General features: G+C 40.4%; 2 protein-coding genes across 5 annotated transcripts; one reads left to right on the forward strand and one right to left on the reverse strand.

Annotated features, from left to right (window-relative positions):
* Positions 1 to 437: 437 nt before the first annotated feature.
* Positions 438 to 19,320, reverse strand: lpin1b (lipin 1b). Of its 2 annotated transcripts, none has more exons than XM_044106896.1 (20): positions 19,140 to 19,320; positions 13,071 to 13,274; positions 12,883 to 12,978; positions 11,244 to 11,530; positions 10,813 to 10,926; positions 6,516 to 6,639; positions 6,105 to 6,402; positions 5,633 to 5,726; positions 5,346 to 5,530; positions 5,171 to 5,264; positions 4,948 to 5,017; positions 4,345 to 4,437; positions 4,203 to 4,261; positions 3,319 to 3,457; positions 3,060 to 3,208; positions 2,791 to 2,877; positions 2,192 to 2,344; positions 1,977 to 2,091; positions 1,781 to 1,884; positions 438 to 1,686 (listed from the first exon to the last, which is right to left on the reverse strand). In XM_044106896.1, the coding sequence occupies exons 1-20, from the start codon at positions 19,209 to 19,211 to the stop codon at positions 1,512 to 1,514; spliced, it is 2,712 nt and encodes a 903-aa protein (XP_043962831.1). In that variant the 5' UTR covers positions 19,212 to 19,320; the 3' UTR covers positions 438 to 1,511. The 2 variants fall into 2 exon arrangements, with proteins under 2 accessions (XP_043962831.1, XP_043962832.1); XM_044106897.1 differs by lacking the exon at positions 19,140 to 19,320 and adding an exon at positions 15,185 to 15,421.
* Positions 19,321 to 20,534: 1,214 nt separating this feature from the next.
* On the forward strand, positions 20,535 to 27,208 carry gpatch2 (G patch domain containing 2). 3 transcript variants are annotated; one of them, XM_044105924.1, is made up of 10 exons: positions 20,535 to 20,741; positions 21,426 to 21,669; positions 22,451 to 22,998; positions 23,169 to 23,233; positions 23,681 to 23,878; positions 24,195 to 24,306; positions 24,697 to 24,736; positions 24,887 to 24,951; positions 25,067 to 25,155; positions 26,452 to 27,208. In XM_044105924.1, the coding sequence occupies exons 1-10, from the start codon at positions 20,692 to 20,694 to the stop codon at positions 26,619 to 26,621; spliced, it is 1,581 nt and encodes a 526-aa protein (XP_043961859.1). In that variant the 5' UTR covers positions 20,535 to 20,691; the 3' UTR covers positions 26,622 to 27,208. The 3 variants fall into 3 exon arrangements, with proteins under 3 accessions (XP_043961859.1, XP_043961858.1, XP_043961860.1); XM_044105923.1 differs by having other exon boundaries at positions 20,537 to 20,741; positions 22,451 to 23,001; XM_044105925.1 differs by lacking the exon at positions 20,535 to 20,741 and adding an exon at positions 20,804 to 21,141.
* The last annotated feature ends 628 nt before the right edge of the window (positions 27,209 to 27,836 follow it).

The raw sequence follows: 27,836 nt of genomic DNA on the forward strand, positions 1-27,836 counted from the left end.
AGCTTTAATCTCTGTTGCATTGTAAATTATATTTCCATCATTTCCAAAGGCTTTCTATCTTAGTCAGTTCCTATTGGTTGTGGTCCTGATTTAGAGTTTGGGTCTGTCGCATAATTAATTATTATAGTTATGTCACCACAATTTTTAATTGGAAACAACTGTCGATTTACAGTTGCTCATTGTAAATCAACATTTTGCAATGAGTAAAAGTCAAGAGTGGACAATTGTTGACACTTACAATTCAACACTTGTAAAAGTGGATGCAAAATGACACAAAAGTCTGAAAAGTCTGCAAAAGTATGAATTCATAATAACCAAAATGAAAACCCCTTTGGTTTAAATATCATATTTAATGCTTATTTGTCATGCAGATGAGTAAGTTGAGATCACTTACAGCTTTGTGATTGATTAAAGAAACAAAAAACACATTCCCTCTATACCAGTGTAATTTAATGTTTAATGAGACCACTTTGACAATAAACTGGTCAGTGGAGGCCAGTAGGGGAGCGTTCGTTTCACAGTTTGAGGCAAAGATTAAAAGAATGTCAATCTGTTTTAGCTCTTTCATGGAAAGAATAAAAACATTTATCACAGAGCTACACATCCTCTCTCATAAACAATACTGCAGGTTTGATGCTTTTACACAGTTTGGGTATACACTTGTCTCAGAAACTGCTGTAACACTGGTTCCTGCTTGTATTCAACCTCATGCTGTCTCTGGTGTCATCAGATAAAAAAAGATTACTACACAGAAAAACATTCAAACATTCCTGTCCAAACTGTGGCCAGCTGTCTTTTTAGATGCTGCAATAAAAAGCCACACAACTTTAAGGTCTATTTTAAATTGCGCCAGTCAGGTAGTTAATTACAGGAAATAAATTGGGACGGAATAAGGTTGTTCCAGTTATACCTGTGATATAAAAGACATCTAAACACATGCGCACAAGTTTGGGTAGAAAAATAAACATTATTCAACAAATCGTCTTACAGATAAAACATTGCAGGGAGCTATTGGCTACAGCTAATAGTGTTGTGCTTTTATGTTCTGTACAGTTGCAAATAAAGCTAGATAGATGATTGTTTTTAAACCTTGCTTTCCGAAATGTTGTTACACAGCAACTTTTCAGCAAACAGCACCTGGAATCAGTCAAACTTTGGCACACATTTGAGTAACTTGCACAGCTGGACTGTGAGCTCACGTCTATTGAAATAAATAGGCAGTCTAACCATTGAAATAAGGTAATCTCCAAAACAAATACTAATTGCTAAGCTGCCTGAATACATACATGATTATTCATTCTAAATATACACATCCAGTATTTTGATAAAAGAGTTGCTCTTAAGACTAAACAGAATATTGTCCTTGTTGGTTGTCTCTATATGAAAGTGCATAAAAATACTTAACCTATAATCAGAAACATCACAAGAAATCACTGTCCACATCACGGCTATATTTCAAGCACACTATCAGGCATTCAGAGCTCTTTTTGCTGGTGACGTTCAGGTGGGAATCAGCTGCTGGAGCTCGTCGTCTGTGGACTTGTAGTTTCCTCCTGTTCCACTTGGGGGAGCTGCTCCCTCCAGTATGTGAAATGGCTGTAGGTGTCTGAGCAGGGGAAGTCTGAGGAGCAGGAACGCATCTTGAGGGGGAACACGTGGTCTACAACCTCACCAAGACGTGCATACCTGGAAAATAGATTAGAAAGAAGTGGCTGTATTGAGACGATGTGATTTAACACAAAATATTATCATAACAATAATAAAGATCAAGCACACTTACGATGAGATGTTGGTCTTAGCATGTTCCTGTACTAGCTCCCCTTTAGGATTTACTGTAAAAATCCGGTTCAGCGGCACCCCTACTTCCTTATAAGAATACACATCCTACAAATGTAAAAGAAAAAATATCTCCAACGACTTATTTCTTTAGATCAAATGTTATTTATTATACGTATCTAAAATATGTGATTCCATACCGTGGGTCTGTTGCCAAATGCTGCATAGAAAGGTTCCGTGTTTGGGTAAAACAGGTGTCTGATATCTGTGAGACACTCCACCTTGAATTTCTCAGGTTTCTTCTCAATCACTTCCCTGGTGCATAAAAAAACAAAAGCATGGTTTTTCCTGCTACTGATCTCATTCTGATAATGTTAAATGAATACAGTGAAGTGGGTAAGGGTTGGAAAAATACCTGTGCAGTGCTGAAAAAAGGCTGGATGGGCTGAGAAGGACGGGCCCCATAGGAAGCATGGTCCCTCTCTCATTGACCCAGTTGAGGTAGCCTCTGGTCATGTCAGCCATGCCGATTGCCCGAGCTGAACAATATAGAAACCTATAACCATTTCTGTTGGATGTACAAAGAGGTTAGCAAACAACAACAAAAACCCTAGAAACAGAATATGTCCAGAACTACAGATTATCAACAGGCATGGGGTGTGTACATTAAAAATACTTTATGTATTTTCAGCTAGATATCTAAAAGAGAAAAACAAAAATTCAAGTTTAGTTTTATGAGCATAGTCCAACACTAAGAAATGCTGAAAATGTTATTCATTAATTTAACTACAGTTATGGATCTTACATAATTATTGGTGCTTCAACATTTTTTTATTCTTTCAGTGTGCGATTGTACTACTGGAAAAAAGAAATAATTATTTCAAGACTCTTTACACATATTTACTTTGCTTATACATGTTTGTACAAACATTAAACTACGTTTTGCTTCAGTTCATATTCACAGTTTACAAAGCATTTGGACATTAGGGGTTCAATAAAAATAAAAATGCTTACTGGCTGACTTTGTGGTAGAGTTGTGCAATTCCCTGGTGAGTCCAGTCTTTCCCCAGTGTGGGCAGGATGTGACCCAACGTGTCTGACCTGAAATTAAGTTGAGAGGAGTTTTTAATTTAGACAGGTTAGGTGGATAAGTGTGAACCAAATGCAACTACTCTAAGGCAATATTAGGCAACAATAAAGCATACAGAATGGAAATCTTATTCCATTCTACTCCAAATAAGTATAGTTTTATTGCAGTAGAGGCGTTTCATTTGCTAAAGCACCTGGTAATGGTTCCATCTATGTCAGAGATGATTATCTTGTCGTCCCAGTTCCAGAGGTAGATGGTTCCCTGACAGCGACAGGTTCCCTGGTACTGAGTGGTCACACTAAACACAACATCATTGGGACCATCCTGCAACTGAAGGGACAGCTGCGTGTTTGAGAGGGAGAAGAGACAGGAAAGGAAGAAATTAAAACCATAATTCAGCTATTTGGAGAAGAAAATTAGATTGAAAGTTGTAGTCAAACTGAGGTCCTCACCAGCTGCTCTGACGTGAGGCGGAGAGTTTTCTTATAAGACACGCCCCCTGAAGAGACCCCAGGTTCTGATTGGATGATGGGGGAGGTTTGATTGCCTGCAATGTGATCTTCATCGCTAGATGATGACTCTTCTTTCAGTCTGCCATCAGAGAGGTTATAAAGTACTAAATGATGCAGCTCAATAAAGTACAATGTCATTGATAAATTCATTTGTTCCAGAAATTCGGTTCATTAAGTAAACTCCAGATTCTTTAAACACGGGTATATATTTCAAGCATTTATTTCAGTTACGTCTTTCAGCGAGTGAAATTCAGTTTCTAAAAAAATACTACAAAAGAAGGCATATAAAAAATTATTTTGCATCCTGGAATGTGATGCTATATTCTCACAATCATGGGGAAGATGGATGACTTGACTGTTATCCAGAAGACACTCATTGAATAAGCAGACTGTTCACAGAGTGCTGTTTCCAAGCCCATAAACGGAAAGTTAAATGGAAGGATAATGGGTGGCAGAATAAGGGGCACGACCAACATTGATAACCGTAGCCTTAGAAAAATCATGAAGCAAAGCTTCCTTAGTTGGAGCCAGGGCATTAAAAAGCTCATATACAGATGTATTCAGGACAAAGATTACAACTCTAGAACTCCAAGGATTTAGCCACTTTTGAATGAAAGACAACATCAGACATGTGGGCTAGTTAAAAAAAACTTAACTGTAACTCAGAAGGCAAAATCATCAAAATTAACTCAAATAAATGCTTGAAATATATCACTCACTGTACCATGAACCTATATATCACATGGGCTTCGCTTCTTAACCTTTAAACATTAAATATTAAGATAGATCGATGGAAGCTTTCTGAGTTCGAATTCTTTACCAACCTGCTTTTCATTTTTCCAACCTCAGCAGTATCACAAGCCCCACATTCAGTGACTGAATCCTAAAAGAGAAGATGTATGCTCAGTCAGAAATAAGATGCCAAAGATCATTTCTTTTGGATGTGAACAGAGAGGAAGTACTCACTGATTTTGCATTATTATTCCTGCCTCTCCACGAAAACCACCACCGCCCTCCTTTCTTAGGCATCTTCTCCTTCATGATGTTCTCCACCGAGGCCTGAGGAGGAACACACACACACACCGCCCCAACATCCACGACACACCATTAAAAAAGAAAAACGTAAAAAAGTAAAACACAAGGAGTTTATAAATCAACTAATGATAACGCAAAACTGAACCTTCTACTAATTGAGAAAAATGAGTGTGACAGACTGAGAGGGAGGATTTGTGAGTGACACGAGACTGAAAATAAATGACACAAGAGCAGGGTGGAGTTTTTTCAAACATACAGAGCTGAAGCTGAAGCTGAAGACACTAGTCAGACAACAGAGGAGGAAATCCAAGGATGAGAGTAAATAACTGAGGCATGAGGACTAATATGTGAAAGGAGGGGAAGAAACAAGAATGAAACAAGAGGAGCACAAAACACAGAGAATTCAAATTTGATCAGATTAGGTTGACTGATGTTACCAAATGTAAAACTTATTTTGAGGGTGCAGAACTAAACGTGGTCATAGGGTAGTGTTATAACATATGACTGAATAAATCTGTATGAGCGTGCCATCACCTTTGGCAGAGGTTTCTGAAAGGCTTGTATGGCGAGCACGAGTGGGGCTGCGGTGCTCCAGTTATAGTACCTAAGTGAGACGGCAAAATATATTTTTAATTCAATCAGGAAATACATTTAAAGAGGCATAGATAGACAGTATTTCTGCAAAACTCTCCCAAATATGATTAGGGTTAATTGTTAAGCGGCAACGTTATGCATAATTTATTTAAGAGTTTCTTACTTTGAACCGATTTTAACAACTAAATTTGGGTCGTCTATGATGGAGGGGTTTTCTGCAAATTGCTGATAGGAGACGATCTTATCACAGAATTGCTCTAAAAGAAACAAAAGCAAACAGACAACAATCAGATTCTGAAGTGTCTCGTGGAGTTGTTTTGTCACTTGTGATAACATACCTTTAGTAATCTCCTTGTTGTCAGTGAGCCCCCCACACAGGGAGATGGCCATTGATGGCATGTCAGACATGGGGTCACAGTAACTGTCCACACCGCTGTCGCCCCCCGAACTCATACACTGTGGGGACAAGCTGGCGCTGTGGAGCCCCGGGTCGGAGATACTTCTCATGGCTGAAGCGCTCTCACTGCAAGTTTTAAGTGTTAAAATGATCAGGTCAGATTATACTGAACTGATTGATCAGAGTTACCACTGTGTGGTCTGTTTGTGAGTGAATCTGTTTTTGTACCTCTTAGGAAAATAAAGAGCAGCAACTTCAGGCTCCAACTCTGTAATGTCGTCCAAGTAAATTCCATCGGAACCAAGATGGCGGCTTCTTTTGTCTGCAGGAGAGAAGACGAAATCAGTACTGTACATCTGTACTTCTAGTAAGATTACCCATTGGAAAATAATTTCTTATAGGTTGGTCTAAAAGATTTATTCCTTGTATTTGATTGACTGATTTTAGGGGAATCCTCCCCCAGAATGGTTGAATGGTTGACATGATTTGCCATTTGGGGATATGACAGAAATAGGAAATTCCTATTGTCTCCTTCATGTCTTAGGTGTTTTTAGTGCTGCCAAGTAACTTTCACTGAGCACAGCAACTTACTCTGAAACCTTATAAATATTTAAAAAGTCAGTAACAGGAGAGACCGACACCGTTTTTCTTATTGGAATAAACTCTGGGAAGATTATAGAAGCGCTTTCAGCACTTTTACCCTTTTTCTTTGATGGAGAGTCTGTTTTGCCGGATGTACAAGCCGCCGTTTCCTCTGAAGGTAGCATCTGAGTCTCCATCCTCATGGATTCTAATTCCATCGTGACCGGGTCCAGTGTTCCCCTTTTGACCTCAGCTTCCTCCTCAATCAGCAAAGAGGGAGCTTGTGTTTCAGAGCTTGGAGCACATTGGTCTGAAGGTGTCTGATGAGGGATCGCTCGGAAATGTGTACTTTTAGACACAGGAATGGATACGGGGAAAACATGTGACCCAGTAGGCTTCAGTGAGAGAAACGAAGGCTAAAGAGGTGGAAAAGGAGAGAGGTGTGAGAGTAGAAAATTGAAAACTGCAACAGAAATAAATTTCGATAGTGTTAGATTTTTAGGTGTGTGCATGGTGGACATTTGCTTACTGCAGCAGCCTGGGGGAGCTTTCCCCAAGCCCAGTGCATGGCTGGATTCTGACTGTCTGCTTCTGAATGATTGGTGATCAGCTCTGAATCGCTCTTTGGAGAGGTGGGGCGAGAGTTATCACGACTGGAGGGGAAAGAAATATTGTACAAAAGTTAAACATCTCCTTGTCAACAAACAGAACAGTAGCGTATCTTGGACCCGCAAAAAGAAATTACATTTTTTTTGTAGTGAATATTCTCAAACGACAACTCTTTTTTTTTAAAATTCAGCTTTTCATTTGAGCACAATTAGATAATGCATATCATTATTTCTACTTTTCTATTCACACCATGTCAACCAGAAATGGTATTTTTATTGAAGTTTCCTAAACAGTGAGAATTTCAATGTAGTACATACCGAGGCAGTACTAACAACAATGAATGTAAAAACTTACTTCTTGTAATTTATTAGTTACATTTTCAAATTGGTCACACTGGTGTTAAACCGATTTTTGTTGCTCAGTGTGGCTCACTTCTTTTTACTGGCCTACACAATGGGAAACAGAAGGGTACGTACCATCATAAACAACACATACAACATATATTTTATGACTTTTTTTGGAAATCATAAAATTTATTATAAAAAACTATTGAGTGCTCTTAGCATATATATATATATATATATATATATAGCTGGCAGGATAGCTCAATAGATAAGTCAGCGGTTTTTCACCCGGTCGACCCGGGTACGAATCCAGGTCGAAACCGGAAAAAGGGCGCTATCCTGTCTGGGTCCTTAGGCAAGATCCTTCAAGCTACAGCCTACCTCATAACATGAGAGACACAAAGAAGCAAGGAAACATGCCGGCTCAGACGTCGCCCGGCCAAACAAGGTCTGCGTCAGGTGCTGGGGAACCAGAGCACCTTGACGATAAATGGGCTACTGGAACAACGAGGCGGACAACGAAGCGGAAATGGGCAAGAGATGAAAACTTGGATCTGTTGGAATGCTACTACTCAAGTAGCCCCGATCGGAGGGGCTATATGCAAAGACTGAGGGAGGAATGGTTACTTCGACATCCCCAGTCCACACTAAGTGCTAAACAGCTAGTAGCTCAGTGTTCCAACATCCGCAAACGGCAACTGCTATCACAGCTTGAGATTGACGAAGTACAACACAAACGCTACGGCGAAGAGGAGGAACCTGGATGTCAGAGAGGGCGGGGCTTAACTACAAGCCCCCGCCCAGAGAGGGAGTATGCAGCCACAATGACGGAAACAGAGCTGAACGAGGCTGCAACGGACCTGAGAAATAGAATCATGGCAGGAATGACAGACAGACCTCCTCGGCGCCAATTACAACGGCTGAGTGAAATACCATCAGAAAGTCTCATTGAGAATGTGAATGCAGCAGTGAGAACAATCCCTACCAATACCATAACAGAAACGAGCTGATTTACAACGCAGCATCAGTGATCCTTGAGCTGCTTGGTTATAAGAATAACAATGACAATGGAAAAGACGGTTAGAGAGTAAAATCAAGGCAACAAGGAGGGAAGTGAGCCAACTATCAGAGCTCCATAAGGGAACAATGAAAAGACCAATACCCGAGAAGTACAGCCAGATGCCCATACCTGAAGCACTCGAAACTGCCAAACAGAGGCTCCAAGCCTTGGCCAGCCGCCTAAAGAGATACACAAGGGAGAAGGAATCCAGAAGGATTAACAGGCTCTTCTCCACCCAACCAGCTAAAGTGTACTCTCAGTGGCAGGGGAATAACAAGACTGGAGACCCACCAAGGCTGGAGACAGAACAATACTGGAAAGGCATATGGGAAAGAGATGCGTCCCACAACAGCAATGCAGTGGCTGATCTCTCTACGAGATGACCACAGCAAACTCCCTGAGCAAAATCCGGTAACCATCACTGTAGCAGATGTCCAAGAAAGAGTCTCAGGTATGAAAAACTGGACAGCACCAGGGCCAGACAAGATCCATGCCTACTGGCTAAAGAAACTGACTGCCCTACATGAGCGACTGGCAGACCAAATGAACCAGCTGCTACAGAACGGAACCACCCTGAATGGTTAACTGAAGACAATCCTGATCCAGAAGGATCCAACAAAGGGCCCGGTCCCATCTAACTACCGACCAATAACCTGTCTCTCCACAACCTGGAAGCTCATGTCAGGCATCATAGCGGCTAAGATAAGCAAACACATGGATCAATACATGAGCACGACACAGAAGGGCATCGGGTAAATAGCAGAGGAGCCAAACACCAACTCCTTGTAGACCACACAGTTGCCAGAGACTGCAAAACCCGACACACCAACCTGTGCACGGCTTGGATTGATTACAAGAAAGCCTATGACTCAATGCCACACACTTGGATCATCGAATGCTTAGAGATGTACAACATCAACAGAACCTTGAGAACCTTCATTGCAAACTCAATGCGGATGTGGAAGACCACCCTTGAAGCCAACTGCAAGCCACTTGCACAAGTATCCATCAAATGTGGCATATACCAAGGAGATGCGCTGTCCCTGCCACTGTTCTGCATAGGCCTGAACCCCCTCAGCCAAATCATCAACAAGACTGGCTACGGATACCGACTCAAGAATGGAGCCAACATCAGCCACCTCCTCTACATGGATGACATCAAGCTGTACGCCAAGAGCGAGCGAGACATAGACTCACTGATCCACACCACCAGGATATACAGCACGGACATTGGGATGTCATTCGGACTAGAGAAGTGTGGTCGGATGGTTACAAAGAGAGGGAAGGTCATCCGCACAGAAGGGATCTCACTCCCAGAAGGAACAATAGCAGACATAGAGGAAGGTTACAAATACCTGGGAATATCACAAGCAAATGGCAACCTTGATGAGATCACAAGAAAAAGAGCCACAACCAAATACCTCCAACGAATAAGACAAGTCCTGAGAAGCCAGCTCAATGGCAAGAACAAGATCCGTGCAATAAACAGCTATGCCCTACCAGTAATCAGATACCCTGCAGGAATAATTAGCTGGCCAAAGGAGGAGATACAGGCCACAGATGTTAAGACCCGAAACTACTAACAATGCATGGAGGGTTCCACCCCAAATCCAGCACCCTGAGACTCTACACGAACCGCAAAGAAGGAGGCAGAGGACTAGTGAGTGTGAGAACCACTATCCAAGACGAGACATCCAAGATCCATAGATACATCAGGGACAAAGCCTCAACAGACAATGTGCTCAGTGAATGTCTCAAACAATGGGGAACAGAAGCTGAGGTGCCGGAGGAACCATCATGGGAGGACAAGCCCTGAATGGGATGTACCACCGGCAATTAACAAAAGTGGCTGACATCAGAAAATCCTACCAATGGCTGGAAAAAGCTGGACTGAAGGACAGCACAGAGGCCCTCATCATGGCCGCCCAGGAACAGGCCCTAAACACCAGAGCAATTGAGGCCCAGATCTACCACACCAGACAAGACCCAAGGTGTAGGTTGTGCAAGGAGGCCCCTGAGACAGTCCAACACATAACAGCAGGGTGCAAGGTACTGGCAGGGAAAGAATACATGGAACGACACAACCAAGTGGCAGGCATAGTGTACAGAAACATCTGTGCAGAATATGGACTGGAACCCCAAGATCAAAGTGGGAAACACCCCAAGGTAGTGGAGAATGACCGAGCTAAGATCCTGTGGGACTTCCAGATCCAGACAGACAAAATGGTGAGGGCGAACCAACCAGACATAGTCGTGGTGGATAAACAACAGAGGAAAGCTGGTGGATGTGGCAATACCAAGTGACTGCAACATCAGGAAAAAGGAGCATGAGAAACTAGAGAAATACCAGGGCCTAAGGGAGGAACTGGAGAGGGCCTGGAAGGTGAAGACCACAGTGGTGCCTGTGGTCATCGGGACCCTCGGGGCAGTCACCCCCAAACTGGAACAGTGGCTACAACAGATCCCAGGAACAACATCAGACATCTCAGTCCAGAAATGTGCAGTCCTAGGCACAGCCAAGATACTGCGCAGAACCCTCAAGCTCCCAGGCCTCTGGTAGAGGACCCGAGCTAAGAGGAAGAAGAATCACCACCCGCGGTGGGTGAGAAGGGAATTTTTTATATATATATATATATATATGTAGAGTTAAAAAGAAGGCTGAAATGGGTTTATTTTGTCCCAAAACAAGGAGGCCGATAGAGAAGGTACAGAGCATCACAATTGTCCAAAGTTCTCTGCTTTAGAACTACAACAAATAAAACTAGAATAAAAAGGTTATTATTATCATTGAAAAGGCTTTTGTTTAGAATTACCTATGAATCGGGCTCCACTCTCCATCTGAACGAGTGTAGAGCCAAGCCTGCTTAAAAGAACAGATGCCTGAAGCCACTGTTGTTTCGTCTTGTAAGGCGTCCCTTGATAAAGACCTGCAACAAAAACACAATATCTGAGCTTGTGTTTCAAGCTACTTGCACGATAGCATGTAGCCCCTCAAGGTTAGCATGTTTACATCTATCAGTTACGAAAACATGCATTTGTCCTTTTTCTACTTAAAATGTTGTGTATTTGAAAGCATTTTGAATTAACTTTAACAGCTGAGCTGATTCACATCACACTGAATCATGTCTATTAAATAGAAGTCATTTGGTTCGTCTCTCCATCTTTGTACAGTCATAATACATCTCATTCCCTTTCATATTTGTTTTGCCACATCTCTTCTTTTTCACCCTTCCTTTTTCTTTACCTGCTGCTCTCCATTTCAGTCTCTTCATCAGAACTGATGTCTATTGAAAACATGTCTTCATCTGCTGAGTAGTCTCCACTCTCCTCCCTCCTGGTGCTCTCTGTCCGACTCTTCCTCCTCCTTTTCCTCCTCTTCTTTGTTATTGCGCCACTGCTCTCGCCGTTGCTCCCTAAGGAGCCCAGAGTCTGTACAGGAGCCCCTGAGCTCTTCCCCATCAGCGGGGAGCCCATTGAAAAGGCAGCATCCGACAAGATGGGAGAAGTAGCCAAGTAGGAGGGAACCACTTCCTGTTAAGATGGCAAACACAAGCAAGATGATAAGTTATCTCACTAGAAGAGTTACCTGAAGACAAAGACATAAAGGTCTTTAAACATGTAAAGCCTCACACGGTTCAAACTAAAGGTCAATGAAGGTCATTCTGACTCCTTAAAACATCTAACGGTAAAATATCTTAAAAACATTTGAAGTCAATACTTCACACTGGTTTGTGGCGAGTTTCCTCAAGCTTCCTTAGGAAGTTAAAAAAAATCTACATGAAATGAATGCAGGGGAAAGACAGAATGGGCTCTGTCTGACTGTATTTGCATATTTAATGTTGAGAGCAAATGGGCCTTTGAAACATTTAACAAAACTAAATACTTTGTCTGAAAGTTACATTTTCTTGACATGTATCTCAAGCGTATGTTATGCTGAGCTACAAAAACACAAGCAACAGGAATGTGTTACACAGTTTGAGTCTGTAACTGGCTGAATTTCTATGAAAGGAAAACAGTTTCAAGGAGAAGCAGGTTTTTTTTTCAGACCTATGGAAAAAAGGAAAGAAAAACATATGTTTAACCACATGATTTGTGGTCTTACAGTACTGCCTCCTGTTTTAGCTCTCTGGTGCAACCAGTTTACTGGTTGAGAAGGAGTAGACTCCTCCTATCCTCTTTGCCCCATTAGTCAGATTTCCCAAGTCTGGGAAATCTGACACCAGTCTGGAGAACACACAGCACCCACTTCCTTTGTCTGAGCCAGCCACTATTCAGCTTTTTTATTGCTTTTGGCAGACCACATTTCTGTCAGGTTTAAATAGTAAGTACCCAAGCTGCATTAGTTTGACGAATCAAAGGTAATGACAGCAGCTTCCCAAAGCAAAGGGTTAAAGAAATTTTTTAAACAAACTGAGTTCAAGTTGTAACTAGGTCTCTTTTTTTAAATTATTATTTCTATGTCATATTTTCTAACCGCAACGCTAAATGTGTGAAGTTCTTACAGGTCCGTAGGTATATTTTCACTGTGAGACATACAGCTGCAACATCATGAAATGCAGGTATAAATGGCTCCAATAATAAATGCTGCCTTTATAAGTCTCTCTCTCTCGTAAATAGAGAAAGGCCGTTATAAAAAAAAAAAAGAAAAATCCAGGATGGGCTGCCCACAGCCTGACTCTGTCGGATTTTCTGCGATGAAATGTAAGGAGGAGTGTTTAAAGCTTTCTGGTGGAATATATGAGTGACTGGGGTGTACCTTTTTGATTTACCCATTCAGATAAGCAGAAATATTCTTGAAATGGCAAATCAAACTATTTTAATGCTTACCAGCTGATATGGCATGACCAAAGAACCCATAGAAAAGGTGTTTTCCTGATCATTACCTGATCATTGTTTGTTTGTTGTACAAAGAATGCCTCTCCATTGTCACCCAGCTTCATATGCAGATCCACTGGTTCTCCATTGATTTCTATGTCAACCTAAAGAGGAGAAAATATTTTTAAAAATAACAAACTAAAATATTCTTTACCGTGAGAAAATCCAAAATTTTGTCCCATTTGAGCCTCCTTACCACTTTCTCTCGGGACCGGAGGACGCCCATTTTGCCGAAGCGAACGTGGAAGGGCGAGCAATGCAGCGAACCATCAGGGTGTCTCACAACGATGACGTCGATGCAGCCAGAAAGCGTTGCAGGGTTGAGTCCTCGGTACAGCTCTTTGACCTGGACGAACACCTGACCTGCGAGCTGGCCCACGTAGTTCATGGTTTGACGGGTCTGTAAAAATGGACATTGAAAATGGGAAGATGAAAGAGGAGAAAAGAATTGAATTAGGATTTGTCCCCTGATTAATAACAAACAGACAAACAAAAATGAGCAATGAAGAAAAAGGTGACATATTTTTATTTTTGACAAATAAAAATCTGAAATGCATTTATATTTGCCACTCCTGAGGCATGATTTAGCAGAAACACACTCCGCTGTAGTTAGAGCAGCTCGTCTGCTGGGTTTTGTCTCTACCAGGGTAACAGTCCCGCTGTAAAGTGCCCTCTGCCCCACTTTCGTGTTTTTTGCAGCGTCAAACTTATCTTGTTGCATGGCACACAGCTGACCTAATTCAATAACTATTTCAGGGTATTACGAGTAAAGCAGGCTGAATTACAATGCTTTATACACTTTTCAAATATCTCATTAGAAACATTTTCTTCTTACTTTCACAATTATCCATTACTTTGTTTTGGTCCATCATGTAAAATCCCAATAAATCCCATTAAAGTTAGTGGCTGCCACATAACATATGACAAATTTGACTGGTATGAATACAAGTCGCCATATGCTGTGCTATTCATTTGTCCTTCACATTCCCACCCATCTCACTCCTTCTCCCATGTGGAAATTGTATCCAACTGTTTTCCAGTCAGTAACCTCAGACACCAGAGCTCAAACAACACACTTAAGCCTGCCGCCACTTCTCAAGTGATCATTTAATCAGAACTGTTCATGTCTTAGATTAGCTGTGCTCAACTTGCAGCGTCATGACATTGAGAACACCAGAAAGACACAGTTACACAACAAGCCATTAAAAAAAAAATCAAAAATAGCATCTCTGCAACTGCTGACGTCCGCATTATCTCCCTGGAACACAATTTCACATTCAAGTGAGCTCCTTCTTAAAGCATTATGCAAATAATGGGCTATCTTGAACAGGCTTGAATGTAGCATGCAGGCTGATTTTATGACTTGAGGCATTTTAAATTCCAGATGAGGTGTAAAAAGACAGGAAATGTAATCCAAGTATGTCAAAGTTGGATATAAACAGACAAGGTGAATCCAACCTTGATTTATTTGGCAGATGTCCCCATCCTATTAAAGACTGATATGTGCCTCTTCTCTTTTTTATGATCAGGACACCTCTTGAATAACAAGAACCCTGAGTTTCTAACACAAGGTCAGAGTGAGAAACTGTAGTGTCACCTGAATCATTTATTGTAAATAACACCCCCCTCCATCTAAGCTGATACTAGAATGGCTGATACACACTGCTTAACAGATGAGTCTAAAAATAGATTGTCTGCTGTGAGGGGATTTTTTTTTAAGTGATAGCGTGGCATAAAACGCACTTGACAGCTTCTGGTTTCACAAGTATGTTTAAGAAAAATCTCAAGTTCAAACAGTGACTTTAATAGAGCTATGCTCATGAGATTCATGAGGTAAATAATCACAAGCTGCAGATGGAATGTGACTGATCCACTCCGAAGATATTATGGTCGGAGTCTTTTGTTGTCAGCCAAGTCTTATATTACAACACAGACAGACGTAATCCTCTGAAAATTAAACTTGTCGTTTTCATTTATTGTTGATAGTGAGCTTGGTCAGTTTTTAAATGGAAATATTTAATAACCAAAGCAATAAATTATTACAAAATGGAACACATGCCAGTACACTAGCCTGGAGAAAGCAGCCAATCAGCTTCTAAAAAAACATGACATTTTTAAAACAATTAAGTTCAGAAAAAATAGTTGAGACATATTTATCCAGCGTGTACGAAAATGAATATTATGAACGATAACAACTATGTAAGGGCAAGAATATGACATGAGAACCCAAAGATGTAGTAAAAATTTCCATTCATACATTTGAAAGAAGAGGCTTGGGGAAGTAGCCTATTTATAAAAGCACGCACATACCTGTTTGTAATGAATATGCCAGTCTTTAACGAGCACTTCCTCAAAGGGGAGCAAAACAAAAATGTTTAAAAGTTCCGTTTTTCCAACAGAGCGTTACATTGCCTTATGTTTTCGTCAAACAGCCGCAATGGTAGACTCTGTAGGTGAAAGCGAATCACATTTCTCCATCCTTGTTTATTCTCTTTAACTCTTGGTGTAACCTAGTAGACGGTAATGTCACATGCAACAAAACCGACCATCCTGTTGGCCAATCAGCTTCGAGCTGGCCAGTTTACTCTTATGGCAAACCATTTGTATAAATACTTCATGTCTTCGACATCAACGGTAACTTTAGACTTTACTCACATTATTTCCTACACTCTTTACTAGGTTTTTCTTTTAATGCTTTGAATGGTTTAGTGAGGCCAAAAGTTCTACTAAATATTTGGGATTAAAAAGTATGTTATCCAATTTGTTACCCATCATTACCAGAACATAAATTGGTTCCCAATCAGATTTTTTGCAAAAACTGGCTATTTAGTCAACACAGGCGGGTTCTAAACAGGAAGTCTATTATGAACACAGGGACTTATGGGTTATGGGGCAAAATGGATGCAAAATGTCCTCTTGGTGGGTATGACATGACCAGTTCTGGAGCACTCCTTTTCTTACCCAAAAACATAGGAAACAAACAGAAAAGCATCATCATGATGACGAAATGGCCATCACCAAAACAAGATCAAATATTTGCACAAATGGCTTGCCATACTACCTTTCCTATGGCCACTGAGGTACACTACTCGGTTGTAAACGGGAATCAAGTTGCGCCGCATTCTTAGAGCTTTTTAAGGTCATATAAACAATTCACACTAGAATGCGCGATTTCTACAAACGTTTAAATAACTACTGCTTTATCAAACTACAAATTGTAAGATTATGTAGTTCTTTGTTGTTTTATAGTTTGTAATAAAGATCCACGTCCACATGGCTTAAGTGAAACATTTTGACCACACTTTTTCCGGAGACCGTGCAGACATTTAAAGAACATTTAACTGAGTTGCATCCTGTAGTTTTGCAGCGATGGCGGGAAGCAGTTGAGAGCTACGTCAGCGGTTACAGTCGCTCAGTGAGTGTAACGCAGTGAGGTGATCTTCCTGACCAATCACAGCCCTGCCTCGCAGCACAGCCGATGTTGGCTGTTGTAGCAAGATACCCTTTAGAGAGACTGTGTTAAAAGGATGTGGCTGACTGGTGGTTTCTGCTTCATGTTGCTCAACATTGACAAGATATTATTAAAACAACCATTCTCTCCCCTTCTTTACATAGCACACAAAATATGCTTACTTTGTTAAACCTCCATCTTTTAGGATTTGTCTACTAGCTTTACACACCAAAGTTTTTGCCAGTTCACCTCTCTTCTTGTCTCTCTGATCAGTTATATTATTCTTAGTTATATTACTATATTGATTAAATTTGAATAGTTTAGAAGACAACAATTTTCCAGACTTGTCAAATTCTCAACTAGATATAGATTTGGACTTTGACTGGACCACTCAAACAGGAATATGTTTTGATACCATTCCTCAATAGGTAATATTCCTCATGTGTGTTCATGCAGCTCTTTTGGCACACCTGAGATTAATTAGGACCTCCACAATGACTAATAATTTGGGTCAAAGATGCAGTTTAAATATCTTTTACAAATCAGTCATGACCAGCAATCTTTGACTTTTTTTTCTTTTTTGGCAAACACGTTTTACAAACAAAAAAGCTGTTGCAAGTGGTCTGTATTTGTTTATAGCCTTGGGACTCCAAAGTGCTTTAAATAACAATAAATCATTCACCCATTCAAATACACGTTTTCACGCTGATGATGGTGTTAAGCCACCAGTTCCTCAGACCTTCAGCAGATGTGAAACTACATGGACTGTAACAGTTTTTCATCAACAGGGGCACCAGTAATATTACTAAAAATATATATTTCTTTATCTTTTCTTAACATTGGATTTTAGATGCACTTCTGAATGTCAGTGAATATGTTCATCTTAATGAAAAAGAAGCACTCTGCCAAAAGATTTAACCTCAAAACCCATAGCTAAAATATCTCTCAGCTGGATGGTTTACTTATACAAATATGGCCTGACATCCTATCAGTCTTTCTGTCAGTTTCAGAGGGACCTCTAAGGATATATGAGCTTCACAGCTGTCTTTACTGACATGTTTCTAAGAACAAGTCCACTGAGAGTTGATGTAAACGACTCATGCTGAAGGTTTCATGCTCAACATGTTTAATAACTTAGATGAGGGCTATTATAAAGAAAAGACAGCTTTGATGGCACATTTTTAAAAAAGAAAAACAAAACACACAAACATTTATGTTAATATGCTTCATTATGCATACAGAAGTGTAACACTGTATGTCGCATGATTGAAAATACTGAATTATCAGAACCATCTTCTGGCTTGCATACCAACTAAATGTGAGAGTTCCAGCTGTAGCAGTCAGCTGGAAGTCTCAATGTGTTAGCCACATTCTCATATCTACCAAGGATGTACAAGTATTTTCAGATTGTTTTTTTTTTATTTTTTTTATTTATTTTATTTTTTTTTTTACAAAGAAACCATTATAACAAGTACTTTGCTTAACCTTATTACATGTGATAATTTCTAGTTTGCTCATCTCACATTTTTATTTTGATATGCTTTTATTCAAAGAAAAACCAACACTCATATTGATCAAAAACTTGCAAAATCAGGCAGATTTTGCCTGAAAGCCCTCAAATACAACATGTTCTGTTAAAATGAATAAGCAAGGGTGGATTGCTTTAACAGATACGCCTGACTAATATTAAAGCTGCTGACTGACTAATGCTGCCCTGGCCTGAGAGTCGCAGGGCTTGATAGAAACATTGATCCAGAGGTTAAATTAAACTCAAAGGAGAAAAAGAAAACATAGGACTAAGTAAGCAGAACCTTCAAAGCTTGCTTTAAGAGGTTACAGAAAACATTGTTTTGATGGCACATTTTCAAAAATAATTTTGAATATTTTAGCTGTAAAAGTCTCTTCAAAAAAAGTTTTTTTTTCCCCCCATTCTTGTGCGCAAAGTGGGATTTTTGGACATTGGCAGTGATGCTGATTCTGATTACGTTGTAATTTTTTTCTTTTGTAGAGATGTAAAAAGTTATTACTTTTTTCATCCCTAATGCAAATTGTTAGGTTCACTGGATAAGATAAAACATTTTCATATATTGGAAAATTAGATGTATATTTTTATTATATTATAAATAGAATATTAGGTTTTGTGTAATGCACATGCATTATGAATGAAAGCAAATGGCACAAGGAAATCCCAAAGGGCCACCGGTTATTGTATTTAATTTAAAAGACATTGTGTTAAAACAAAAAAAGCTTCCCTCAAAGCACACAGAATCACTGCATTTTATTGAACTTGCATAAACATAGCCAGAGTTATGGAATAATAATTGCACCATAATATAAAGGAACTTAAGAGGGTTGAATAAAAAGTGATTTTGAAAGAAAAAATTAACCCATAGACATTTGAAAACTTTTCAGTCTGAGCTAGAAGTTGTCATCTTGTGTGATAAATGTGTTGTTTTGATCACGTGATCTTCTCATGGACAGGGTGAGAAGATCACATGATTGCTGGAGCGTTTACCCCGTCCACCAACCCAGCCTGGCAACCTATTACCCCCCCACCTCTTCTGGTCTCTTAACACTCTTCCCAGATTTCACTTGTACCAGGTCGCTTTACATGTGGGATTATCTAAACACACCCGGCAGCTTGGACAGCCCCTGTTATTTGAACCTATTAGGTGACTTCTATAACCGGTCTTCAATATTTAACTCAGACCTAAATTTGCATTGGAACAGAATGCACTAGTTGGAAATGACAAAGTGCTGTAATCCCTGTTAGTGTCTCTTTCATACACGCTTGTAATTTGTAAAACACGTTACCCAGCTCCAGGTGGTGTCAGTAGAATATTGCTGAACGGCCTCATCGAGCTCCTCTTCGTCCACTGATATCATGTGTTAAATCTCAGAAACGGGAAGGCTGGAATGCCTTCAAAGTGGATGCTTGTATATCGCAGAAACTCCACAGGTCTTGCGTTCTTGAACATGCGTCTATACTCTCCGAGCTCGGCGAGTGTCTGACTGTCAAGTGCAAGTGTACTAAATTTACCTGGGACCCCCAGTTGGAAACCTGAGTCAGCCCTTGAGTGTGCATCTTCCTTTGGAACCTTTGACTTCTTAGGCATTTGTTGGGATTGCTGGGATATTTTGACGAAATGTTATTCCTAGAGGTTTTACATAATTTCATACCAGTCAGACAGCTGACCTCCCCACTGAGGAGTTCAAACGCGTGTCTGTCAGTCTTCTCAGTAAGTTAATTTCCTTAATTACTTAGGAGAAAGGCTATAATATGTGTGACATTTATTGCCCCATGGGAGACCACAATATTGTCGTCAATCACATTCATATAAGGCCACCTATTACGTGAGCACATGGTCTTACTGGTACACAGTGACCACTGTAATTAATATGACCCTGTTATCACCCATGTGCTTTGTGTGCCAAGAGAATTAATGCCATAATACAGTGCCTTGCCAAAGTATTCATTCCGCCTTCATTTTAAAATTCTATTTAAAGTTACACCCACAAACTTTAATATATTTTCTTGGGATTTTATATGACAGACCAACACAATACAGAGCATAATTGTGAAGTTGAAGGTAAAGATATATTTTAATTAGAAAACTATCTCAAGAGAGCATCGGGCATTTGTTTTCAGCCCCTTTCATACTGATACCACTAAAAGAAAACCAGTGAAGAAGAAAAAAAAAAAAGCAAGGCCAAAGGTAACTCTGGAGGAGCTGTGAAAATTAATATATCAGGTGGAGAAATATGCCAACATAATATTAGTTGTGCATTCCACATGTCTGGCCTTTATGGAAAATGACAAGAAAGATAGTTTTTGGGAAAGAAAGTCTCAACTCCTCTGTGCAGTTTGCATCCAATCCAAAGACCAAATCCTGAAGCTTGATCTGGAAATTTTATAACCAATAGGATGCAGGTTCGAACCCGCAATTTATCTACTTCAGTATTTAACACTGTGGAGGGAAAACTCGTGACTACAGCTCACTCTGGTGTTTAATGCGGGTAAATACATTCTAGTCCAAATTCCAAATTGCCTTCACTTTTTTCTGTTTGTCACATAGCTAATTAAATGTTTTTTAGCATACAGAGTAATATATACGTGCGCCAACATATATACAATCATGTTTTCATATAGAAGGAATTCAAATTTTGAACTTTTTTGTTAAGTAAGTAACAATGAAATCTTTCTATGCCTTTCAATGTTGATGTTCCATTTTCCCGAAGTACCTGAAGGCAGCACCGAGTCTTGTAGTATATCCAGCTAACTGACTGTTAGCTTTTGTGTCGATATGGAGTCTGGCTGTTTGTTTTTTGTTTCTGGCTAATAACCCGCTGGCACTTGGTGGCTTTAATGTTCCGTGAAGGTCACCTAAAAACCATCGGCAAAGAGGGAACTGGCTGGTAGGTGGTCTTTAAAAATCACCGAGACGTAGGATAACTCATTGCTCACGTTCATTGAACTCGCGTGGATCAGCTGGTTGCAGAGCACACAGGCTAGCTACATCAACAGGCTAGCATCGAAGCTTTCTTGAATGTCAAAGGGGGTTTTAATTGTTTATCTTGACGGCGATTTTCACAGCAGAACAATCAGTTGTGTATTTACGCTTATTGCTCGCTAGACATGAAGCAGCTGTGTCTTCATATGAGTTTATTGACGTGGACAGGTCTAACTAACAAGAAAACGCTAGCTTACGAAGCTAAGTAGTAAAACCGCTGGCGATATAAGAGATCTGCTGTAAATTTATAGAAACGCCGCAAACAACATCTGGCGTTTTCATATATTTCTAGCAGCTGTTACAACGTAAGTAACAGTCAATGTGCTTATTGTTTAAACCATCCCTCTTCGAGATAAAGAATGTCATTTATTTTTGTTTTGTCTGTGCTTAGCTGTTTTGTTCGTCACCGTTAAATATAGTCAATAAAAGGTATTGCCACTTCTGTTTGTTGTTTATGGGGGTATTATCCGAGAGAAAATGTATCTGTATCTCCCAAAGCAAATGCTTATCTTCACATATAAAGTGTTTACGTTTGTAAAAGACAAACAAACGTGAATCATCATTTTTCAACGTTTGCCCTCCTTCCCAGGCACTTTCACCGGACAATGGACGAGCTGGTCCATGACCTGGTGTCAGCACTGGAGGAGAGCTCGGAGCAAGCTGCCCGGGGTGGTTTTGGCGACGGGGGGGACCACGCGCTGGCAGTGGGTTGTCTGCTGAAAAGACAAGCTCGGAAACGGAGGGGCAGGAAACGACGCTCAGACAACCCCCATCCGCCCTGGGAGACGGGCCACCTCAGTGAGGGTTCAGAGTCCAGTGTGGAGGAACATAAGGTGAGGCTGAGGGTGTGTCCTGGCTGCTGGAGAGGTTTTACTAGTCAGGCAACTCCCAAGTGGATCCCACAGGTGTTTTTATTTTTGTTTGTTTAGACAATAACTGATCAGTGCAAGGTCATATTTTGCAGTATTAGTCAATGAGAGGCAGGCACTCTAATCTTTTCTCTAAAGAGCCCAGTAAAACCAATCAAGATTCTCTTTCAGATAGTTAATTCAATCATCGGTCTGTGTTCACAAAGAATAAAGACATGAAACGCTTCTGATTTAACATGAATTGGATGTTGCAGTTTTCTTTTGTATTTGAAATAATAAATGTGTTTGTGCACCCATACAAAAGGGATCAGTACACTGTGCCCAGCCAGATACCATTGGGTTTACAAGAAATGCCCTGAAAAACTTTTAAGAAATGTTCTCTTGTCAGTGATGCTATGGTACATAATAAACTACGGCCCTTTGGCTCTGCAGTTTGAGCTGTGTCCTCTGAAAGCATGCACAGCACCCAAATCTATACTTAACCTGTATGATGTGAATAACTAAATTGATTCATAAAAGGTGGGTATTTGTTGTATCTTTGCTTCAGTTTTCCAACTCAGATCTAAATGAAGTAAGAGTAGCTCTTGGATAAACTTAAGATTTTCTACTCATGTCACTGTCAGCTGCTTCCAGCGTCATCCTTTTCATCTTTAGACAGTGAACTGGATCTATCCTTGCTGCCATTCGAGCACCCTTCAACGTCTCACAACTTACCAAGCGTGTCACATTTCCTTGTCGCCACCAGGACTACCGTGCCAGCTCAGGAGGTGTTTCCGCTGCCAACAGCCACGCCCGTGACAACAGCGACTCTGATGACCAGCTTGGCCCCAAAAGACGACCGCCCCATGCTACCGACCTGGGACGAAGCAAGCGGCCAATTTGGCCCGACGACCTGGCCGTCCTGGGGTCAGCAGAGGGAACTCGGAGCCTTAGACGCCGGCGTAAGGTCAAACGTATGGCTGTGGACCCGCCGGTAGAACCGGAACCTCACTCCTCCATCCTACTCGGGCCCCCGCCGGTCCCCAAGGCTCGTGTCGGCAGCAGGCCGCACAGACTCTGTGGTAACGATAGTAGGGGCGCCATGGAGCTTTGTGGAGGTGGCCTGCTGGGGTCTGTAGGAGAAAAGAACCGTGTGAAGAAGAGAAAACTGGCAATGCAAAGACTGGGGCTGGAAGCTGCAGACGAAGGGGTGGTTGTTGAGAGTGAAGACCCTCTGTCTTCACCAAAAGAGGGATCTAAAGAGAAGATGGAGCTGGACGAGCAAAAGGGCTCAGATGAGGACATGAGTGACAGGTGGTTAGTGTTTTGGCTTTCTTTTTACCATTTCAACGGATTTTCAAGTCTCCCACCTTTGTTTCTGTTATTGACGAGAGTTTAATTTTAGATCTGGGTTGTATTTTGACTATTTTTCCATCCACTTTGTTTCAACTGCACATTTAATGACCTATTGTTGTCTTTTACAGTGAGACCAGCAGCGTCAGTAACAGCAGTGATGGTGGCCTCTACACTAACGATGAGGGGAGGCAAGGTGTGTATATAATCCTGTTCTTCTCTAGGTTTTAATCCGAATCTCTCCTTTAGAGGAACAACACGTAAATAACCTCTGATGTAAGTTATAAGTGTTTTCCTGGACTGGACAAGTACAAAAAAAAAGCTCAAATAGATTTATTCCCAATCTTTATTCCATGAGTCCTTTAATTATTAGACACATTCATCCTTCCAATCTGTAGTTTTCACTGTTTCCATATTTATATCCCAACTACTGCAGGAATATCTGCCAGCAGTTGATGGTGAAACTTTTTTTTATCTAGTTTGAAAATTGCCAAAATAATAATAATAATAATTTAAAAAAAAGAACTAACAACTTTGGAAATGTAATTATGCAAAGCATTGGTTTATTACAGTAACTGTGTGGGAAACCAAACAGGCATATTTTAGTTCTCCTGGGAGGTCACTGCTTCTATCTTCGCTCCAGGTGATGATGAACAGAGTGATTGGTTCTGTGAGGGAGAACCGGCGTCCGGATCTGGGCCCGGTGGTGCATGTGGGATAGCAGGAGTGGTTCCCTGGTGGGAGAGGGAGGCGGCGTCGGAGGAGCTGGACCTCGCCGACCCGGTCTTCAACAGCATTCTCTCAGGATCCATTCCTCTCCTGAGCCCCGCTGCACAGAGAGGTACATTATGAACTGCTGGACTCTTAAAGATGCATTTCATTATGTCATTCTTGACCAATACGGAGCAAAACAAACTAAAAAAAAAAGTGGAAAATGTATTACTTATTCTAGAAAAAAAATCATTTTGTTCTTTTTTGTCATCTCTCAGTAGGAAGAAAATACATTTAAATTAGTTTTCCATTTACTTGAGCACCCTTTTTAAAAGCCAAAAAGCATGAATCCAAGATGAATTCTTAATTTAGTTTAATCTTATTGGCCAAATGAAATTAGATCAAAAGTGAGTTGATGTTAGTAAACTTGCATTGATGTTGGACAGGGTTCCAGGCCAGGTTGAGTCGTCTCCATGGAAACCAGCAGGGATCCGAAGCGGGGCTTCCGGGAAGCTCCAGTCATGGCTTCAGCGAAAGGCTGAGCCAAGATCCCCATGAGTGAGTTATCACCTGCTACTATATCTGATTTATTTATTTATTTATTTGCTTTCTTGTTTTTAATTTTCTTTTGTCACCCTTCTGAAAGTTATGTTTGTAGAGGAATTTGGGTTGTGTTTTGTATTGGGAAATATGACCAAATTATTAATAACATATGTCAGCAAAGATATTTTTGTCCTTTCCTGATTTATCTTTCCTTTTCTTTTGATTCATGTCCTTCCTTCCTTAGAGTTTTTTCCCCCAGTCTCCAGGTTTCAAGCCTTCCTGCTGTAGAAATGCAATAAATTCATTCATTACATTCAAAATGTACATCAAATAATTTGAATTCTGAAACAAGAACAGTGAGTTTATCATCCAGATGTTTTAATTGCACCTTTTCTTCCTAATCAGGCCTTGGTTTAACGCAAGCTCAAGGAGGGACCATGGACAGGTGAGCTATGTTTCAAACTGGTCGAAATGCTAAGTTCAGGGTTTCACCCACTGCTGCAGTAAAATCTAGATGTATCGCTGGAATCTTTCAGATTGCCTAAAAGATGAAGTTTTATCTTTTTTTCTTTCTGTCTTTTACCTGCCACTGCAGTTGCACTGGGATCCACGAACAGACAGAGGGCATCGGAGGAGCTGTTCGGTAAAAACAGCAAGCAGGTGAGAATAACTTAAAACATATGATGTCCAGATAAATTCAACCTTTTTTTTTCATGTTGTATGCTGTCAGAGATGAAACTTAAAGCCGTTCTTGTTTCACCCACCTGTTCTGCAGGCAGACCAGCGGACACCTCGGCTCTCTATGCACAGGCGACATCAAACGGAGGCGAAAAGCAGCTCCTCTAGGTACCGTTGTTCCCTCAGGTAACTAATGGAAACACACTCCTGTTATGTTATGCCTGATAGGCTTTTCCTTTCACGGATCTCTATGCGTCTTGTCTCGCGTCTTTTTACCTAAAAATATTGGGAGTTGGGCCATGAGACACATAGCAAATGTTGGTAATGACAGGGGAACTAGTTGCAACCAGATCACTTGGAGACCCTGGAGTGAGAAGCTTTTACTCAGCCCTGCTTACAAACAGAGGATTAAAACAGTAAGTAATTAGCCTCTGTGACTAAAGCAAAGTTCCTAGAAAATAGAGAACAGCAAGACCATTATCCAAGGCGGAAGCTGGTCCTTACTTCTCCGGATGTAGTTGTTGCACGACAGGAAGTGTGGCTAAGTCAATTACCTGATTAGGTTTGCAGAAAGGCCGGACAAACAAGGAAGACCGAATGCCTAATCTGTGAGATAACAGCAGGGGTTTTAACTTTTGAAGTAACCAGGATTACAAACTTTTCAGTGGACTTTAGGTGACCAGTCTGTGGCTCGGACTATAAGGAAAATAGCAGTTGTAGCTCATGTGCCGGATACATTTGTGTGTGGCTGACTCCTTATGCTCTGACTCCATCTGAACTTTACATTTTCTGAATCGCCTCAAAACTCTTGAATGCATTTGGTATCATATTCTTCCTGGGGCTGCAGGAAGAATATGCTGTTAGAGCATTTAAAAAAAACAACAAAAAAAAAAAAACTGTTTCTCCTTCTACTCAATTTTCTATTAATTTGCTTTGATTCAGTCTTCTGCGAGAAGTTGGATTTCTTAGCTACACCCTTTTTGGCTTATCCTTCTTATAACATATTAATGACTTTATAATTGTCACACTTTAGAAACCTGTCAGGGATAATCAGCAAAATTAACAGGGATAAATGTTGAAATCACGACTGTTTGCAATGAATCTATATTGTCAGAGTTTCACTATTTGAATTGAATTAATAAAAAATATGTATTCGTGATATTGTTCTAATTTATTGAGAGGAACTTGTTTAGCACCCACCAATTTTTTGAGCCATGCCAATTCTGTGTCAAAAATACAAAACATTCATGAAAGTAAAATCTCACGTTTGATCCACAGGTACCAACAATCTCTGTATTGATTTCTGACACAAAACAATTACTTATTTTTCCTAAGGTTCCTTTTTAGTCGTAATCTTTATTTTTTCTTTATTTGTGTTCTGAAAAGACTTTTTGATTTGCTGTGTTTTTTTTTTCCTTTCCATACAAACTTTAAATATGCCTTTTTTTTTTGCTGACTTTAAAACATTTTCTTTCTTCTCAGGTGTGGTTGGAGAAAACGCAGCTCCCATCCCTGACACGAACTTGGGGAGCCGCATGTTGCAAAGCATGGGCTGGAGCCCGGGGATGGGACTCGGCCCTGAGGGGAGGGGTATCACCGAACCCATCCGGGCCACACAGAGACCCAAAGGGGCAGGTTTAGGTTTCAACTGATCTGCCGCTTCCTGGACTCTGAGATACCGCAAAAAAAAAAAAGAAGAACGGCAGATGAAATTCTCCTCAGGATGATTCTTAACCAAAGTCCTGCGAGCTGCAAGAATGAAATGGTTGTGGTGACAAACTTTCCCCATATTGGGGAAATTTTTACAAAATCTGGGATGGAGACACGTGACAGTAATGGGTAGAAATGAGTTCTCCACGTTGGAGAACTTGACGGCGAAGCTTGATCACATGTTACCTCAGTGTTTAAGGGCAGACTGTTGAGTCTTTGAGCTCATTCTGAGTGTGAGCCACTAACGGGTTGGACCGTTGATCAGAGATGTTTTTTGTTTTGTTTTTTTTTCTCTGAGATTGCACAAGAGTTTTTGAATCAAATATTTGACTAGGCCATACCTCAACCAACCTTTTTAAGTTGCTTTTTTTATCGTAATGAAGATGGTATACTTTACATTAATGTGAGCAGATTTATCTGAATGTCTGTAATAATCCATTTTATTGATTTAATTGAGGATTTTGTGTCATTAGAAAGTTTTTACTTCTCCACAAACGGGAAAAATAATAATAATAAAAAATTATCTAAATCTGTTTTTGTGTCATTTAGTGGATTTACATGTGTCCCCTTGATTAGAGTTCAGTTTTTTTCAATTAATTATTTTAGATTTGTTATTTAGTCTTGACAGCAGCAAAATATACAAGGAAACCCCCTTCAAAGTTCTCTGGACTTCACACTGGAAATTCAATTGCTTACCAATATGACAATGACTCAACGCACACAACTAGACTTTAAGGATTAATAAGTGTTACGCTGCTAATGGCCTATTTCTAACATTTTAACCCACCCTAAAGGAACATTTGGGTGTAATTTCTGTTTGGCTTGTTTGTTTGGTTCCCTATCTAACAAGAACTTTTGTTACCTCATATACTGTAACTGCTAGCTAAAATAATAATAAAAAAAAAACACCAACAATTACTCAAAGTCTGTAATACCTGACCCAATTTATGGTGTCAAATGGTGAAAATAACTTTTTACCGTGGTCTCATTTAAGATTTGACCCTTTTTTTAAAACCAGAAAATCCCTACGTCCTTCCTCCTTTTTCATGAGATAATTAACCCTAAGCTCTCAGTATTTCCAGCTCTAATAAAACACACCCTGACTCAACATTGCCTAAAATACAATTCAAGAATCTTCTGTGTCCTTCTTTTCCCCC

This window comes from Gambusia affinis, linkage group LG22 (assembly GCF_019740435.1).
Source record: "Gambusia affinis linkage group LG22, SWU_Gaff_1.0, whole genome shotgun sequence".
Lineage (NCBI taxonomy): Eukaryota > Metazoa > Chordata > Actinopteri > Cyprinodontiformes > Poeciliidae > Gambusia > Gambusia affinis.